General features: G+C 41.0%; 1 protein-coding gene across 1 annotated transcript; it reads left to right on the top strand.

Moving 5' to 3' along the window:
* Positions 1–3917: 3917 nt before the first annotated feature.
* LOC106600904 (membrane-spanning 4-domains subfamily A member 4A) lies at positions 3918–18030 on the top strand. The gene is made up of 7 exons (XM_014192673.2): positions 3918–4228; positions 4332–4448; positions 4884–4940; positions 5238–5399; positions 5716–5838; positions 11983–12072; positions 17573–18030. Exons 1-7 carry the CDS (start codon positions 4058–4060, stop codon positions 17666–17668), a joined length of 816 nt encoding a protein of 271 aa, XP_014048148.1. The 5' UTR covers positions 3918–4057; the 3' UTR covers positions 17669–18030.
* The last annotated feature ends 589 nt before the right edge of the window (positions 18031–18619 follow it).

Here is an 18619-nt window from a genome sequence, read left to right as displayed (position 1 = left end):
GGAAAACCAACCACGTCGCGGACACCGACGTCTTGCTGCCAGACAAGCTAAACATGTTCTTTGCCTGCTGCGCCACCGATGCGGCCAGCAACCAAGGACTGTGGGAGCGCCTTCTCTGTGGCTGACGTAAGACATTTAAACGTGTTAACACTTTCAAGGCTGCCGGCCCAGATGGCATCCCTAGCTGCATTCTCAGAGCATTCGCAAACCAGCTGGATGGTGTGTTTACGGACATATTCAATCTCTCCCTATCCCAGTCTGCTGTCCCCACATGCTTCAAGATGGCCACTGTTACGAATCCCTTTGGCCCTGCAGTCTAGGGGGGGGATGGAAACGAGACCCGTAACACAACTCATGCAAATTATAACAGTGAAAAGGAACAGTGAGAACAAAAACCAGACAACTTAAGTCTACCGTCAAACACGCATGGATTATTTTTAAACACACGGTAAAGGGGGGCGGGAAAAGGGGCTGAGCTGGACCCAAGGAAAGAAATAATAAGTATTCAAAAACACCCCTAACCTACTCTACCTGCTTCAACAACAGCTAGCTCACTAACCAATAAAATACAGTGGGTGGTCCCCCCCAGTTCTAACTAGTGTTCTTTAGAACACTACCTATGGGTAGTGTATGCCCATGGGCAACTTGTCTTGGTACCCTCTTCTTCCACCATCAAACAAACAGTCAAACACCAAAACAATACTCACAGGATAATGGCCACCGTGACATGTAGTTGCAAAAACAAAAGAGAGATCTCCAGAGAGAACTGATTGGGATATTTTTAAACCAAGGGAAAAGGGATGTGATTGGGTAAGAGAAAAGGAGCAGGTGTGTCTTCAGATTAGTGACTGATTGGTGACTGATTGGCGGCACCTGTGAATAGGGCAGAAGGAAAAAAAATACACACACAGGATACACACACGGGATACCTGTATCCATAACAGCCACCATTGTTCCTGTACCCAAGAATGCAAAGGTAACTGAACTAAATGACCATCATCCCGTAGCACTCACTGCTTTGAGAGACTAGTCAAGGATAATATAACCTCCACCTTACCTGTCACCCTAGACCCACTTCAATTTGCTTACTGCCTCAATAGGTCCACAGACGATGTAATCGACATCACACTGCACACTGCCCTATCCCATCTGGACAAGAGGAATACCTATGTAAGAATGCTGTTCATTGACTATAGCTCAGCATTCAACACCATAGTACCCTCCAAGCTCATCAACCCCGCCCTGTGCAATTGGGTCCTGGACTTCCCGACGGGCCGCCCCCAGGTGGTCCGTCGTCCCCAACACCAGGGCCCCACAAGGGTGCGTGCTCAGCCCACTACTGTACTCCCTGTTCACCCATAACTGCGTGGGCATCATCAAGTTTGCAGAGCAACAATGACGAGACAGCCTGCCAGGAGGAGGTGAGGGCTCTCGGAGTGTGGTGTAAGGAAAATAACCTCAAGAAAATAACAGCAGAGGGAACCTCAGGAGGATGAAGAAATGTGTCTTGTCAATTAAAACCCTCACAAACAGCCCTCCAGGACACCTACAGCAGCCGATGTCACAAGAAGGCCAAAAAGATCATCAACGACAACAACCACCCGAGCCACTGCCTGTTCACCTCGCTACAATCCAGAAGGCGAGGTCAGTACAGGTGCATCAAAGCTGGGACCGAGAGACTGAAAAACAGCTTCTATCGCAAGGCCATCAGAATGTTAAACAGCCATCACTAGCACAGAGAGGCTCCTGCCTACATATTGACTTCAAATCATTGGCCACTTTAATAAATGGAACACTAGTCACTTAAATAATGCCGCCATAAAATGTTTACATATCTTACATTACTCATCTAATATGTATATACTGTATTCTATACTGTCTATTGCATCTTAGCCTATGCACTCTGACATTGCTCATCCATACTGTATATTTATATGTTCTTAGTCCATTCCTTTACTTAGATTTGTGTGTTTTAGGTATTTGTTGTGGAATTGTTAGATATTACTTGTTAGATATTGCTGAACTAGAAGCACAAGCATTTCGCTACACTCGCAATAACATCTGCATGTGACCAATACATTTGATTTGATTCGATTTTTGATTTGAATTGTAAATCCGGAAGTCAGGCCTTTTTCTAGAGCTATGAGCTGAAGATCACTGACGTCATCATGATTCAACCTTGTTTTTTTCAGAGTTCCCAGTTGTCTTGAAAGCACCATAAATCCAGAGAATGACAGACTTGATGACAAAATTTGCCCACAAGAAGGACCTCCATGTCACCTTCCTTTTCAAGTGAGCACAGCACAACAAGATGAGTCCAAAAATGTATTGTAATATGAAGTAATGTGCTGGGAAGATATGTATACTGTAGCTAAGAAAGTAATAGTAAGTGTATGTTGTGTAGTAAGTTGTTAGTAGCCCATGTGTCTCACCCTAAGAATTTGGTCCCTCTTTCCCTCAGGACTTAGCCTACTGTTCTGACTAGGTGGTGCACATGTAACCTGTAGGCTGTTTTCGAGATATGTCATCTATTGAATATTGTAAGAGCTTTCATTGTCTGCTTATATGCCCCCGTTATTTGTCCTACGGTTCTGACTTGGTATACAGGGAGAATATTGTAAGAACGACCCATGTTCTGAATTCTGTCGCTGTACATTTAAAAAGTGCTGAACAAATAGTTACAGTATATCGACGACTCACTCATTAACATCTTAAACAAAATTACGGCTTGCCTCTTATCCGCTCATCGTTCCCTTATGCAATAGTTTGTACATCTCAATTGTTATATTGCATATATAGGTCTATATCATTAGTATCTTATTCATCATTTTAGGCAATGTTGGAATGATTTCATTGCTTTGCTTACTTTGTGTATTATAATTAGCTGATGTGCTTTTCTTGATGAGGAGGAGATACTATATAATGTTGTTGGGTCTGTAACCATGTTTGCCAGTGACAGTCTCTTCACAATCAAATATTTGTTTTCAACACAAAGTTCAGTAATAGACCCAAGTTATTCCAGTTGATATTGTGAGGGTTGTTTTATTTGCGCAATGCACTGTCTGTGCATCAATATATTGTCTACAAAAGTGGATACTCGTGATTGTATTTTCCTTCCTTTTTAGACCAGACAGTGCATTTGGAAAGTATTCAGACTCCTTCACTTTTTACACATTTTGTTACATCCTTATTTTAAAATTGATTAAATCATTTTTTTCCTCATCAATCTACAAACAATACCCCATAATGACAAAGTGAAAACAGCTTTTTTGAAATTTTTGGTAATTTATTACAAATATAAAACAGATATACCTTATTTACTTAAGTACTCAGACCCTTTTCTATGAGACTCGAAATTGAGCTGAGGTGGATCCTGTTTCCATTGATCATCCTTGAGATGTTTCTATTTTAAAACACGAGAGAGAGAGAGAGAGAGAGAGAGAGAGAGAGATTGTTTGTCATGCTTATCTAACGTCCATTCACCAATAATTCAACATTCACTAATAAACAGTTGTTCAGGTTATTTCGCCTACTTCTTTATTTCAGGATGTCTCCCCACAGAGGGGCAAAGTATTTGGTTAAATTACTTTATTATACTACACCTTGAAGATGGTTACTTATACAGCACCGAACAAAATAAATGTGTACACTTCCATGCTATGTAGCATGAAAAAGAAACTTATGCAACTTTCATGGAAGTGTATGAGTTTATTTTATAGCCTGTGTTCTATAGACAAGGAACTTCATGCCCAAGATTGGAAGTTATGACAATAAAGAAGGACTAAAGGTCGCTCAGCAATGAGGAAGTTATTCAACTAAACAGATGATACAGCAACCACAGACACACACAGCCTACCACCCACCCATATTTAATGGTGAGCGTTCAAAGTCTAATGATTGGCTGATGCACACACCTATTGTGCATTACATTGCCAGGTAAATTATTATCTGGAAGTCCCAGGTAGAGTACAAACTTTGCAGGAGGCTCAACAATACAACGCTGACCAGTCATATCACCTCTTACTGTACTACAAACATCCTTCTGTCCTCTGTGAAGATGTCCAGCTCTCAAACAACCACCACTAATGGGGTGGTGGTCATCACCCATGTCTACCCCAATGGGAACGGGGTGGGGGTCGCGGGGGTCGCTTCTACCCCTCACTGTCTGGGACAGACGGTCTCCTCAGTGCTGGGAAGTTTCCGGGCAGGGCATCCAAAAGCGCTGGGAGTAAGAATTTATGTTTTGCATCATTTGAAAATTATTTTTCATTTTGGTTGAACGTATTAGAAGAGGGGAAAAATGAATTTCCTGCTTTGTTTTTCTCTCACAGACCATACAGATCATGATTGGTTTGATGGTGCTGTTGACAGGAATCGTGATGACTGCAGGACCACAAGTAGACAATATTGGAGTACTTAGTGGAATATTTGTCTGGGGGTCTATCATTGTGAGTGAGCTGCTTTGTCTAATAATAATTTCTTACATTTCCTGTCTGTTGTGATGCAAACAAAACATCCTAATAATTGAATCATGTCATATAATTAAAGAAATGCATTAAAAACAATACAGTATGTGCAAAACAATATGTATATATATATATATATAAACTTTAATGTATAATGAATGACTTAACAAATTACTTTTATCAATGTACATGTATTTGGCTAGGTCGTTTATACACTCATGCATTTCAGTTTCTGTTGACTTCTATGTGGGAGTAATTAAACTTGATTTTGAACTTTTGGTCATACTGTAGAAATATGTTTGTCCCACATGGTACCCTACTCCCTATATAGTGCACTACTTTAGTAGTGTACTATGTAGAGAATAGGGTGCCATTTGGTACGTAGGCTTGTATAATCTCTTCCTTGTTCCTTCTCAGTATGTAGTTGCAGGCTCTCTAACTGTTGCTGCTGACAACAAACTGGACAAATGTCTGGTCAGTATCAACTATTTTTGCCTCAATAAAGTTTAGGCTTTTGATTTATAAAGTTCCACTCTATTTCAAAACATAGAATGTACTTTACATATAGGCCCTCATGTTTTCATTCAACCTGTTTGTTTTCCTCCCACAACACAAGCAGTGGGGTGGGCACTGGAAATTCAGCAACTGCGAATTGCCCCTTTAATAAAGACTTGCAATAATGATTGTCAACACAATGTATTTATTATTGCATTTCATTCTTCACAACAAATCATTCATTCCCATGTCCTCTTTCTGCTCTCTGTCCCTCAGGTAAAAGGCTCCCTTGGAATGAATGTTGTCGCCACGGTTACTGCTCTTACTGGCACCATTCTGCATTCTTTAGACAGTGCTGGGATCTTGTACTACTACTACTGTGACAATCCAGGCTATCCTTCATACTACCCTCCATCCTATGTCTGTCAACAGTATTGGGTATATACCAAATGCTTATTCCTTTGGTCAGGAGATATTTGTAAATCGGTAAAGGGGTATTTATCATATACAATCCTATTACTAGACTAATGTACGTACTGTTTAATGTTTTTTATTTGTTTAAATTATACCCCATTTGGAGCATATATGTGACATCTCGAACATGCAAGCAATAGTGAATTAGATGCCATTGAGTTCAATTATACTTCTTGTTAGCCCACAGTGAAACGGGAGTCAAAGTTCAATTGTACATAATTGCTCCAAAATGGCGGTGTAGTCTAGTTAACTACTGTTTCCTGTTCCGCTCTGTCTATAGGTCAGGTCCCAGGGAATATCAGGTGTTTTGGCTGTTTTCTCCTTGCTGGAGTTTATAGTGTCCATCTGTGTCTCGTCATTCGCCTGCAGAGCTGTCTGCCTGTGCTGCTGTTCCACCCCTGAGGTGAGTCTTTGGACATAGATTTCTGTCAAAATGTTGTACAACATTTAGACAGAAATCTAGTTCCATATACAGTGTGGTCCGAAATTATTGACACCCTTGATAAAAATGAGCAAAAATGACTGTTTAAAATAAATAATACAATACTGAGATACATCGTATGCACCCAAAAATGTGTATTAATAAAATTGCTCAGATAAAGACGTTTTTGCTTAACAAGTCATATTTTTATTTCAAACAGGTATGGGTCAATATTAATGACACCCCTGTTTTCAATACCTCACTGTGCAAGGATAACAGCACTGACACGTTTTCTAAAATGTTTTATGATTTGGAGACCCCATTGGGAGGGATCTTAGACCATTCATCCGTACAGAATCCTTCCAGATCATTGATATCCTTCGTCTGCACTTATTTTATGGGGTTCTTTTCTGCTTAATGTATTCTTATTTCAACGTCAAACCCACCACTGGTGTGTGTGGTGACAGAGCTCTATGTTCATGTCATCTGACCAAATCACAGTGTTCAATCCAAGTGCCAATGCCATTTAGTAACCTCCAGGGGTTTACATTTGTTGGATGACATGAAAATAGCTCATTGACCACAGTTTGGCATCGAAATGAGAACGCAACAGCAGAAAATAACCCCATACCTACTGTAAAATATGGTGGTGGATCTTTGATGCTATGGGGATCATTTTCTTCCACTGGTCCTGGGCCCCTTGTTAAGGTCAAATGCATCATGATCTTTACCCAGTGTAAGAGCCAATTTGGGTGTATCTTTTATTATGGTATTATTTGGGCAATTACACTCCTGACCACTAGGGGATGACAAATGGTGGTGGTAATCACACAGGGTGATGTATAAAGACACATGTGTTTGAACATATGGCGTGTGTGGATGGTGGGAGAGCTCACAGTTCTCACTTTTGTTATGACAATTTCCTGCCAGCAGCTGTGAGCTCAAGCCTAGAAAGGGTTTATGATTCATGGGAACAACTCTCCCGGCATGAACGGAAGATGCACAGTACCAGCCAAAAGTTTGGACACACCGACTCATTTCAGGATTTTTCTTTATTTTTACTATTTTTTACAATGTATTTAATAACACATATGGATTCATGTAATAACCAAAAAAGTGTTAAACAAATCAAAATATATTTTATATTTAAGATTCTTCAAAGTAGCCTCCGTTTGCCTTGATGACAGCTTTGCACACCCTTGGCATTCTCTCAACCAGCTTCATGAGGTAGTCACCTGGAATGCATTTCAATTAACAGGTGTGCCTTGTTAAAAGTTCATTTGTGGAATTTCTTTCCTTCTTAATACATTTGAGCCAATCAGTTACCTTGTGACAAGGTATGGTTGGTATACAGAAGATAGTCCTATTTGGTAAAAGACCAAGAGCATATTATGACAAGAACAGCTAAAGCAAAGAGAAACGACAGTCCATCATTGCTTTAAGATGTGAAGGCCAGTCAATGCGAAAAATTTCAAGAAAGTTTCTTCAAGTGCAGTCACAAAAACCATCAAGCGCTATGATGAAAGTGGCTCTCATGAGGACCTCTACAGGAAAGGAAGACCCAGAGTTACCTCTGCTGCAGAGGATAAGTTTATTAGTTACCAGCCTCAGAAATTGCAGCCCAAATAAATGCTTCACAGAGTTCAGGTAACAGACACATCTCAACATCAACTGCTCATTGGAGACTGTGTGACTCAGGCCTTCATGGTCAAATTGCTGCAAAGAAACCACTACTAAAGGATACCAATAAGAAGAAGAGACTTGCTTGGGCCAAGAAACACGAGCAACGGACATTAGACAGGTGGAAATCTGTCCTTTGGTCTGATGTGTCCAAATATTACATTTTTGGTTGCAACCGCTGTGTCTTTGTGAGACGCAGAGTAGGTAAACAGATGATCTCTGCTTGTGTGGTTCCCACCATGAAGCATGGAGGTGGTGTGATGGTGCTATTCTGGTGACACTGTCAGTGATTTATTTAGAATTCAAGGCACACTTAACCAGTTGTCACGGGCTGGCTCGAAAAAACAACAGGAGAGGTAGAGTCAGGCGCAGGAGACAGAGAGTTCTTGACCACACTTCTTTATTCAAAGCAACTGGATGTGGTCGCCAAAAGTATAGGGGCGCAGCCCTTAAATTATTCTGCGGTGGTGTACACAATGAAAATAAACCACAGGCAGAGGGAAAAACCCAGTACACGTTCCTCTAGCACAAAAACCCGGACAAGAAACACAATCACGCACAAACACATACATCCTACGCTAAACTAAATAACCCCCCCTACTAATGACTAACCCAAAGCAGGTGCGTGCCTACCTAGACCTAACCAACAGAAAGTGAAACAAAAAGGGATCGATGGTAGCTAGTAGGCCGGCGACGACGACCGCCGAGCTCCGCCCGGCCGAGGAGGGGCGCCACCATCCGTCACTGTCGTGACACCAGTATGGCTACCACAGCATTCTGCAGCGATTCGCCATCTCATCTGGTTTGCTCTTAGTGGGACTATCATTTGTTTTTCAACAGGACAATGATCCAACACACCTCCAGGCTGTGTAAGGGCTATTTGACCAAGAAGGAGAGTGATGGAGTATGTTGGGGTATGTCATTATCCCAGCTGTTGGAGCAGCAGTTTTGGAGATAGAATAAACGGTGATAGAAAGCATAAGGGGTCGTATATTGAGCTGGTCACCAAGAGGGTCATGGCTGATGGGAAAGATGTTGGAAACCTACCCTGACAAGAAGGGTCTGGTCCGGTCTGTGAGACATAAACTAGAACAGGAGAACTGGACAGACCTGTTACCAAGAACTGGCTACTCCAAGAGGGTTCAGAGGGACCTATGATGAACTCTGACCCACAGAAGAAGTGAAGGAAGATTCACTCGCATTTCACTTTATTGGGTAATTTTTGTTCGCAATTAGGGGCCGGTGTGTTTGGGTGTACCTTATGGTATTATTCGGGCAATTACACTCCCGACCACTAGGGGCAGACAAATGGTGGCGGTAAACACACATCAGGTGATCTATAAAGACACAGGTCTTTGAACATGTGGTGTGTGTGGATGGTGAGAGAGCTTACAGTTTCTACCGCAATCAAATCAACACAAACTAATGCAAGAAAACGAAATGAATGCCAAACAAGATTCAAAGGATTACTACAGTCGTAGCCAAAAGTTTTGAGAATGACACAAATATTCATTTTCACAAAGTCTGCTGCTTCAGTTTGTATGATGGCAAATTGCATATACTCCAGAATGTTATGGAGAGTGATCAGATGAATTGCAATTAATTGCAAAATTCCTCTATGCCATGCAAATAAACTGAATCCCCCCAAAACATTTCCACCGCATTTCAGCCCTGCCACAAAAGGACCAGCTGACATAATGTCAGTGATTCTCTCGTTAACACAGGTGTGAGTGTTGACGAGGACAAGGCTAGAGATCACTGTCATGCTGATTGAGTTCGAATAACAGACTGGAAGCTTCTAAAGGAGGGTGGTGCTTGGAATCATTGTTCTTCATGGTTACCTGCAAGGAAACACGTGCCGTCATCATTGCTTTTCACAAAAAGGGCTTCACAGGTATTGCTGCCAGTAAGATTGCACCTAAATCAACCATTTATCGGATCATCACGAACTTCAGGGAGAATGGTTCAATTGTTGTGAAGAAGGCTTCAGGGCGCCCTAGAAAGTCCAGCAAGCGCCAGGACCATCTCCCAAAGTTGATTCAGCTGCGGGATTGGGACACCACCAGTACAGAGCTTGCTCAGGAATGGCAGCAGGCAGGTGTGAGTGCATCTGCACGCACAGTGAGGCGAAGATTTTTGGAGGATGGCCTGGTGTCAAGAAGGGCAGCAAAGAAGCCACTTCTCTCCAGGAAAAACGTCAGGGACAGACTGATATTCTGCAAATGGTACAGGGATTGGACTGCTTTCCGATTGTTTGGTGCAGCCGGAAAAAAGCTTGTCCGGAGAAGACAAGGTGAGCGCTACCATCAGTCCTGTGTCATGCCAACAGTAAAGCATCCTCAGACCATTCATGTGTGGGGTTGCTTCTCAGCCAAGGGAGTGGGCTCACTCACAATTTTGCCTAAGAACACAGCAATGAATCCTCCGAGAGTAACTTCTCCCAACCATCCAGGAACAGTTTGGTGACGAACAATGCCTTTTTCCAGCATGATGGAGCACCTTGCCATAAGGCAAAAATGATAACTAACTGGCTCGGGGAACAAAACATAGATATTTTGGGCCCATGGCCAGGAAACTCCCCAGACCTTAATCCTATTGAGAACTTGTGGTCAATACTCAAGAGGCGGGTGGACAAACAAAAACCCACAAATTCTGACAAACTCCAAGCATTGATTATGCAAGAATGGGCTGCCATCAGTGAGGAAGTGGCCCAGAAGTTAATTGACAGCATGCCAGGACGGATTGCAGAGGTCTTGAAACTACATTTAATTGTCAATAAAAGCCTTTGACACTTATGAAATGCTTGTAATTATACTTCAGTATTCCATAGTAACATCTGACAAAAATATCTAAAGACACTGAAGCAACAAACTTCGTGGAAATTAATATTTGTGTCATTCTCAAAACTTTTGGCCACGACTGGACAGTCAACATTGATTCATTCAAGGTAACCACTATTGCTAAGTTTGAGGCTTGTAAAGAGCGAGTCTATTTGCTACCATTCACTCACCTGGTGACATTGAATCCTTAGAAATCTGAGATTTTCCGAAGCAAATTGTCATGACACCAGTACCAGGACATTTTAGTAAAAGGCTCAGTGTTGTTATCTTCACAAGGTGAGATATTGAAAGGTATTGGAAACAGTGGTGTCAATAATTTTAACCACTACCTTTTTGAGAGAAAAAAGTATCTCTATCACTTTGCATTTGTATTAGCATAAAATAATAGAATTTCTCCATTGTTTTGAGCATACATTATAGATGAGTCATTTTTACTAATCTTTATCAAGGGTGTCAATAATTTCAGACCCCATTGTAAGTCTTACTATATTGAAAACATTATAAATATAAAGCAAAGTTAAGTACACATGACCAAAATCATGGACATTAATATGAAGTTGGTCCCCATTTTGCTGCTATAACAGCCTCCACTATCCTGGGAAGGCTTTCCACTAGATGCTGGAACATTGCTGCGGGGACTTGCTTCCATTCAACCACAGAGCATTAGAGAGGTCGGGCACTGCTGTTGGGTGATTAGGCCATGGCTCACAGTCTGAGTTCATCCCAAAGGTGTTTGATGTGGTTGAGGTCAGGGGTCTGTGAAGGCCAGACAAGTTCTTCTGTATGGACTATGCTTTGTGCACGGGGGCGTTGTCTTGCTGAAACAGGAAAGGGCCTTGCCCAAACTGTTCCCACAAATTGGGAAGCACAGAATCGTCTAGAATGTCATTGTGTGCTGTCGCGTTAAGATTTCCCTTCACTGGAAGTATGGGGCCTAGCCTGCCCCAAGCCATGAAAAACAGCCCCAGACCATTATTCCTCATCCACCAAACTTTACAGTAGGCACAATGCATTCGGGAAGGACCCTTAGCATTGCGCATGATGATCTTAGGCTTGTGTGAGGCTGCTCGGCCATGGAAACCATTTCATGAAGCTCCCGACGAACAGTTCTTGTGCTGACATTTCTTCCAGAGGCAGTTTGGAACTCGTGGTTAGTGTTGCAACCGAGAACAGCACTTGGCTTGTGTGGCCTACCACTTTGTGGCTGAGCCGTTGTTGCTCATAGACGTTTCCTCTTCACAATAGCAGCACTTACAGTTGACCGGGGAAGCTCTAGCAGAGCAGAAATTTGATGAACAGACTTTTTGAAAAGATGGCATCCTATGACGGTGCCACGTTGAAAGTCACTGAGCTCTTCAGTAAGGCCATTTTATTGCCAATGTTTGTCTATGGAGATTGCATTGCTGTGTGCTCGATTTTATACACCTGACACAGCAACAGGTATGTCTGAAATAGCCGAATCCACTAATTTGAAGGGGTGTCCACATACTTTTGTATATATAGTGTATGTTCTGGCAACTGTAAGAGCACTGAGCAGTCATGACACCTGTATATTCGATAATTAATTACTAGAAATGGATTTAAAATTGACATGTCTGTCTTTTAGCAAGTGTTCATCATTGGGAATCAAATACCGGGACCTCATGGCAGCATGACTACAAGCAACGCACCTTTCCCTCCTCAGAACAACAACGAGGTATGACATCTTTTGGAGGTTGAGCTGCAGGGTCGCCATATCAAATAGGCTGCTCGTTATCTAAAATTTGAATTAAAAAGATCTCACCAGTGTCCTAGTAACTGAGTTTATGGAGTAATTTTTTCCATTTCCACTGCAAAAACTTTAATTTCAAATTGTGTAATCACCAAAACATTGGTCACTGTATGAAATTCTGTGGTTTCGAACTTGCGAACATTAGAAAACGTTTGAGTTGAAGTTTAAGCATCGTCCAATTAAAATCGTTGACGTAGTTGCATGTGATAGAACCAATGTGTATAAACCCTGTATGAGTGACAGGGGTTGCCATCTTGGCATTCCTCCTCCAATGTAAATAAGATTTTGCAAGCTATCGAAATGTATTTATTAATGTCTACATTCGTTTTTGACATGTTTATTCTATTACAGACACCTTAATGCATACTTTCAAATAATATTATGTGAGCTAAACTTCAAAGCTTTCCATTGCTAATACAATCCAGGGTTTATATACATCATTAGATAAAACACTTTTCCATTCTCCTTAAAAACAGTCACAGAATTATCTGCTAATCAAAGTTACTAAAACACAACAATTTTCAACTGAACGATTAGCCCCTGGTGATTTTTGCCATTTGTGACTTTATAATTTTAACCTAACCTAACCTTAGCTCTTGAGAACCCAAGCCCATACAGCCATCGGGATCTCATTTGAACAATTGACCACAGCAGGGCCAACGTGTTAAACTTTCCCGATTCTCTGTCTAATCGTTAATAATCACTGCGTGCAAAACGGTTTTGGAAAATTGTACTTTCATATCACCCCAAAATGATTTTACAAAAACAAAAGACACACTTACTCTGCGCCATTTGAACACAGATTCCCACAGAGGTGTTTTGCATTGCACTTCCTGAGCTAATGGAAACAAAAAAACCTTTCACCTGTGTTATTTCCTTCCCTATATCTGTCTGTCCCCCAGCTCTGATTCCCGCTTTTGCATTAATGTTCGTATGCCGTTTTGTTACTTGTGTGCTGACGCTGTTCCTGTCTTGTTCCTTGTCTGTTGCTCATTAAATGTTTGACACCACACCCCGTACCTGCTTCTCGACTCCAGCGTCGGTCATTACATTATTATTAAAATATTTATGTGGTACTGACTCAAAACTAAATGAGGTCACACAACTCTATTTTTTTAAGTTGTGATTTTTTTTCCCCCAGCATGCTCTACTGCATGTAGATTTTTTGGGGGGAGGATTTAAAAAAAAAAAATCTATGTTTTTGCATGTACATTGAGAGATTGATTGATTCATCTTGTGCTACACAAAGATAAATAATATAACACATTTTCTAAACTAATCCAATCATTTAGTTCGATTTTTTTGCTACCATTACTGAAATGGTTGTTCCAGTTTATTAAATGGCTTAGGTTGTCTCCTAACCCTGGCAGTAGTTATTCATTCAGGTTGCAGGCGATTAAAACTTTAAACTGTTGGATATTGTAACTCTGTAACATCACATTGCAAGCCAGCATAATCTGATTAGCAGGTAGAGTGGCAAAATTCTGGTAAATTTCCCAGGTTTTCCAGAAATCTCAGTTGGAATCTGAGAATTGTGGGAATGTTACTGGAAATTTGTAACCTTGCAGGCCCGATGTGGCCTGTAAACCATGCATTTCAGGCCACTGAAATAGGGTAAACTGTTGGATATTGTAACTCTGTAACATCACATTGCAAGACACCATAATCTGATTAGCAGGTAGGGTGGCAAAATTCTGGTAAATTTCCCAGGTTTTCCAGAAATCTCAGTTGGAATCTGAGAATTGTGGGAATGTTACTGGAAATTTGCAACCTTACTTGCAGGCCTGACGTGGCCTGTGAACCATGCATTTCAGGCCACTGACATAGGGTAAAGCTAGGACTAAAAATAAGGCCTCATGTGGCCTGTAAACCATGCATTTCAGGCCACTGAAATAGGGTAAAGCTAGGCTTCAAAATAAGGCCTCGTGTGTTTTCATGAAGTTTAAATATAATGATAACATTTGCCTAGCAACTCACTTGGTGAGGGCCACAGGAGTGAAAATGAAAAATGTAACAACCACATCTCTGTCACTAACAAATACAGTTATGGGTGGTAGCTCTACAATTCACTTCAAAACTACACAGTCCACATTTGAGTACTGACAACAAAACCACCAAGTAACTGTACTCTGGCATATTAAGTACAACAGGTTTCTTAAAATAAAATAATAATGACAGCACATTGGGGTTTACAGGTTGTGTTACACATAAAACCTAAGTGGAAATGTGTGGTAAAACAGTAAGTGTATCTTTTGTATTTCTACAGTTGTTTTTGGATGATAATTAAACTGAGTGTTCACGGTATCCAAAACCGCATCGCTATCAATAATCAATTGTTTGTAGATAGAGCATTTTACACTTGACCAAATCACCTCAGCTATTCAAAAGGGACATGGGATGACTCCAATGTACAGAATTGTAGTCATGATTTTTAAAATGTTTATTTAACCTTAATTTAACTAGGCAAGACAGTTAAGAACAAATTCTTATTTACAATGATGGCCTGCACCGGCCAAACCCAGACGACGCTGGGCCAATTGTGCGCCGCCCTATGGGACTCCCAATCACGGCCAGTTGTGATACAACTGGATTCAAACCAGGGTGTCTGTGGTCTAACACTGAGACGCAGTGCCTTAGACCGCTGTGCTACTCGGGAACCCAAAAGGGCTAATCAAACCTATGACCTGACCCATCACATGATGTGTTACTTCCCCCCATTTGCAAGAAGTGACATCCCAAAAAGCACTAAAAAACTATACAATCCAAATGGCTCCTAACCTCCCACTCCATGATTTCTGGGTACCAGATGGCACTGCATTGGATAGCAGACATTTTACGGGGTACTGACCAATTCTGCTTATTTGTTTCATTTTTTTTACATTGATGGTAACTTTTGCTGTACATAATGTCTCCGTCATCATTTCCTATGACCGAAAACAGCTTCTTGACATCAGAACAGAGATCACTAACCTCGAATTAGATGGCAATTTCTACTTCTACAAGTCGTAAACTCTGGACGTTCTGCTTACTCCAGATTAGGACCCGGGACTCAAAAGAGAAAGTGACGGCACAAGAGAAGCAAAACGAGCCGGCATCCTGACAAGACAAGACTATGTTGGCAAGCAAATAAACCGCCCCTAACCTCTGTTCTATATCTGACCATAACTCTATCCTTCTGATTCCTGCTTACAAGCAAAAACTCAAACAGGAAGTACCAGTGACGAGCTTAATATGAAAGTGGTCCGATGAAGCGGATGCTAAGCTACAAGACGATTTTGCTAGCACAGACTGGAATATGTTCCGGAATTCATCGATAACATTGAGGAGTTTATCACATCAGTCACCGGCTTTATTAATAAGTGCATCGACAACGTTGTCCCCACAGTGACTGTACGTACATATACCAACCAGAAGCCATGGATTACAGGCAACATCCATACTGAGCTAAAGGCAAGAGCTACCACTTTCAAGGAGCGGGACCCTAATTTGGACGCTTATAAGAAATCCCGCTACCACCTCAAGTCATCAAACAGGTAAACCATCAATACAGGAACGAGATTGAATCTTACTACGCTCTGCAGGGCTTGCAAACTATCATGGACTACAAAGGGAAACCCAGCCGCAAGCTGCCCAGTGACTCAAGCCTACCAGATTAGCTAAAGTTCTTCTATGCTCGCTTCAAGGCAAGAAACACTGAGCCATGCATGAGAGCACCGGCTATTCTGGACGACTGTAAGTAAGACCTTTTAAACAGGTTAACATTCAAAGACAGATTCACAGATAGATTACCAGGGTGCATACTCAGAGCATGTTCTGACCAGCTGGCAAGTGTCTTCAATTACATTTTCAACATCACCCTGACTCAGTCTGTAATACCTACATTCCCTGAAGCAGACAACCATACTCCCTATGCCCAAGAACGCCAAGCTAACCTGTCTAAATGACTAGTGCCCCTTAGCACTCATATCTGTAGCCATGAAATGCTTTGAAAAGTGGACCATGTCTCAAATTAGCACCATCATCCCAGACACCCTGGACCCACTCCAATTTGCAAACCGTCCCAATAGATCCACAGATGACGCAATCTCTATTCAACATGATAGTGCACTACAATCTCAGGTCCCTGGGACTGAACACCTCCCTCTGCAACTGGATCCTGGATTTCCAGACGGGCCGCCCCAGGTGGTGAGGGTAGGGAACAACACATCCGCCATGCTTACTCTCAACACGAGGGCCCCTCAGGGGTGTGTGCTTAGTCCCCTCCTGTACTCCCTGTTCACCCACAACTGCGTGGCCATGCACAACTCCAACACCATCATCAAGTTTGCTGACGACACAACGGTGGTAGGCCTGATCACTGACAACGATGAAACAGCCTATAAGGAGAAGAGCAGTGACCTGGCGGGACCTCTATACCAGGCGGTGATAGATGAAGGCCTTAAACATATACAGACTGCAGCCACCCAGGTCATAAACTGTTCTCTCTGTTACCACATGGCAAGCGGTACGGACGCACCATGTCTGGAACCAACAGGACCCTGAACGGCTTCAACCCCCAAGCCATAAGACTGATAAATAGTTAACCAAATAGCTACCCGAACTATCTGCACTGACCCCCTTTTTCACAAACTCTTTTGACTCATCACATACACTGCTGCTACTGCTTATTATCTATTGTGTTGCCTAGTCACTTTACCCCTACTTATATGCACATATCTACCTCAATTACCTCGTACCCCTGCACATTGACTCTGTGCAGGGTACTGGTACCCCGTGTAAATAGCCATGATATCATTACTCATTGTGTATTTATTCCTCGTTTTATTATTTTTCAACAATTTTATTTTATTTCTCTCTCTACATTGTTGGGAAGGCCCCATAAATAAGCATTTCACTGATAGTCGACACCTGTTGTTTACGAAGCATGTATCAAATCAAATTAGATTTGATTCTGTCCGTAACACTAAAAATAAATAATATAAAAATGAAATATAAATATTTTTATACAACTTAAACTAAATAAAAACGAACAATAAAGGTCTGAAAACTAACTGCCACTAAATTCAAAATTAACATTTAAAATGAATAGATGTAACTTAAAACTTAAAAATGATATAACAATGATGCAATATTGGCACTCTACAGGCGCAACCCAGTAAGTAATCAGTTTAAGTTATAGATACTGAGCATGTGTACTGTAGCTTTTTTGTTAACATCTCTTTATTGTAGAATTTCTATCATAGGATGCAACCCAAACGGCATCCTAATCCCTGTATGGTGCACTACTTTGGCCCAGTATACTATATAGGGTGCAGGCTTTGATCAAACATAGAGCACTATATATTGGAAATAGGGTGCCATTTGGGACATAGCTATAGTTAAGGTCATACATGTCCTATTATGTACTGTGTTGTTTTCTCTACAGACTGGGAACTACCCAAAGGGTCCGGAAGGAGACGGTATGGGTACAGGGTTTCAACAGAATCCCCTGCCTCCTCAATACACTGCTGTCATCCCTTGAGAATTGGGCCTCCGTGAATACATTGTTCTTTTTCTTGTTGAAATTGTGTTCTCTAGGCCTATTTTTCTGATCCAAGCCAGGCAACGGTTTGCACCACATTACTGATCTGAATAATTTGACAGTTAAATATTGATAGTGTATTGTAACGCAATGTGTCAGTATAATATTTAGGTTACTATATGGTTGATTTTATAACTTCATGTTTTTGTCATTGCTATCTTTAATTGATATAATTTAATCAGAATTTCTTATATAAAAGTATAGTAGATTTATCAACTAAAATCAACCACTGCTATATGACAAAACAACACACAAATGCATATTTAACTTAATGTCTTGAAACAATAAAACTCATAGAATTCTTTGGGGGTTTGAACTCACTTTTATCTTCTATGCAATGTAATTAATGACATTCATATTTCGGGTAAATATTGATCTTTAAAGTAATGCTAGACCTAAATAAATGTGTATATTTTTGGAGAAGTGATTGAAGGGTCTGAAAACATCCTTATAAGGAGGGAGTGGTGCGTGGATGTTTACATTGGGCATTAGCCTATATCCTTTCTATCTTGAGATTGTGCAACATTAAAGTTCATGAACAATCAAAACCATGTGTTTCATGAAATGTTATGATCTTTTAATAAGAAACCAGATCAAAGTATGAAAAAGTGCCGTGAAAAAGTATTTGCCCCCTTTATGATTTTCTCAATTTTTGCATATTGTTATACCTAATGTTATCAGATCTTCAACCAAAGTCAACTATTACATAAAGAGATTCTGAGTTTACAAAAAAATATACACCACCGTTCAAAAGTTTGGGGTCACTTAGAAAAGTCCTTGTCGTGTACACAGATTATGATTTTTTTGTCCGTTTAAAATAACATCAAATTGATCAGAAATACAGTGTAGACATTGTTAATGTTGTAAATCACTAAAGTAGCTGGAAACGTC

This window comes from Salmo salar, chromosome ssa03 (assembly GCF_905237065.1).
Source record: "Salmo salar chromosome ssa03, Ssal_v3.1, whole genome shotgun sequence".
Lineage (NCBI taxonomy): Eukaryota > Metazoa > Chordata > Actinopteri > Salmoniformes > Salmonidae > Salmo > Salmo salar.
This window is presented reverse-complemented; position numbering and strand designations above follow the sequence as displayed.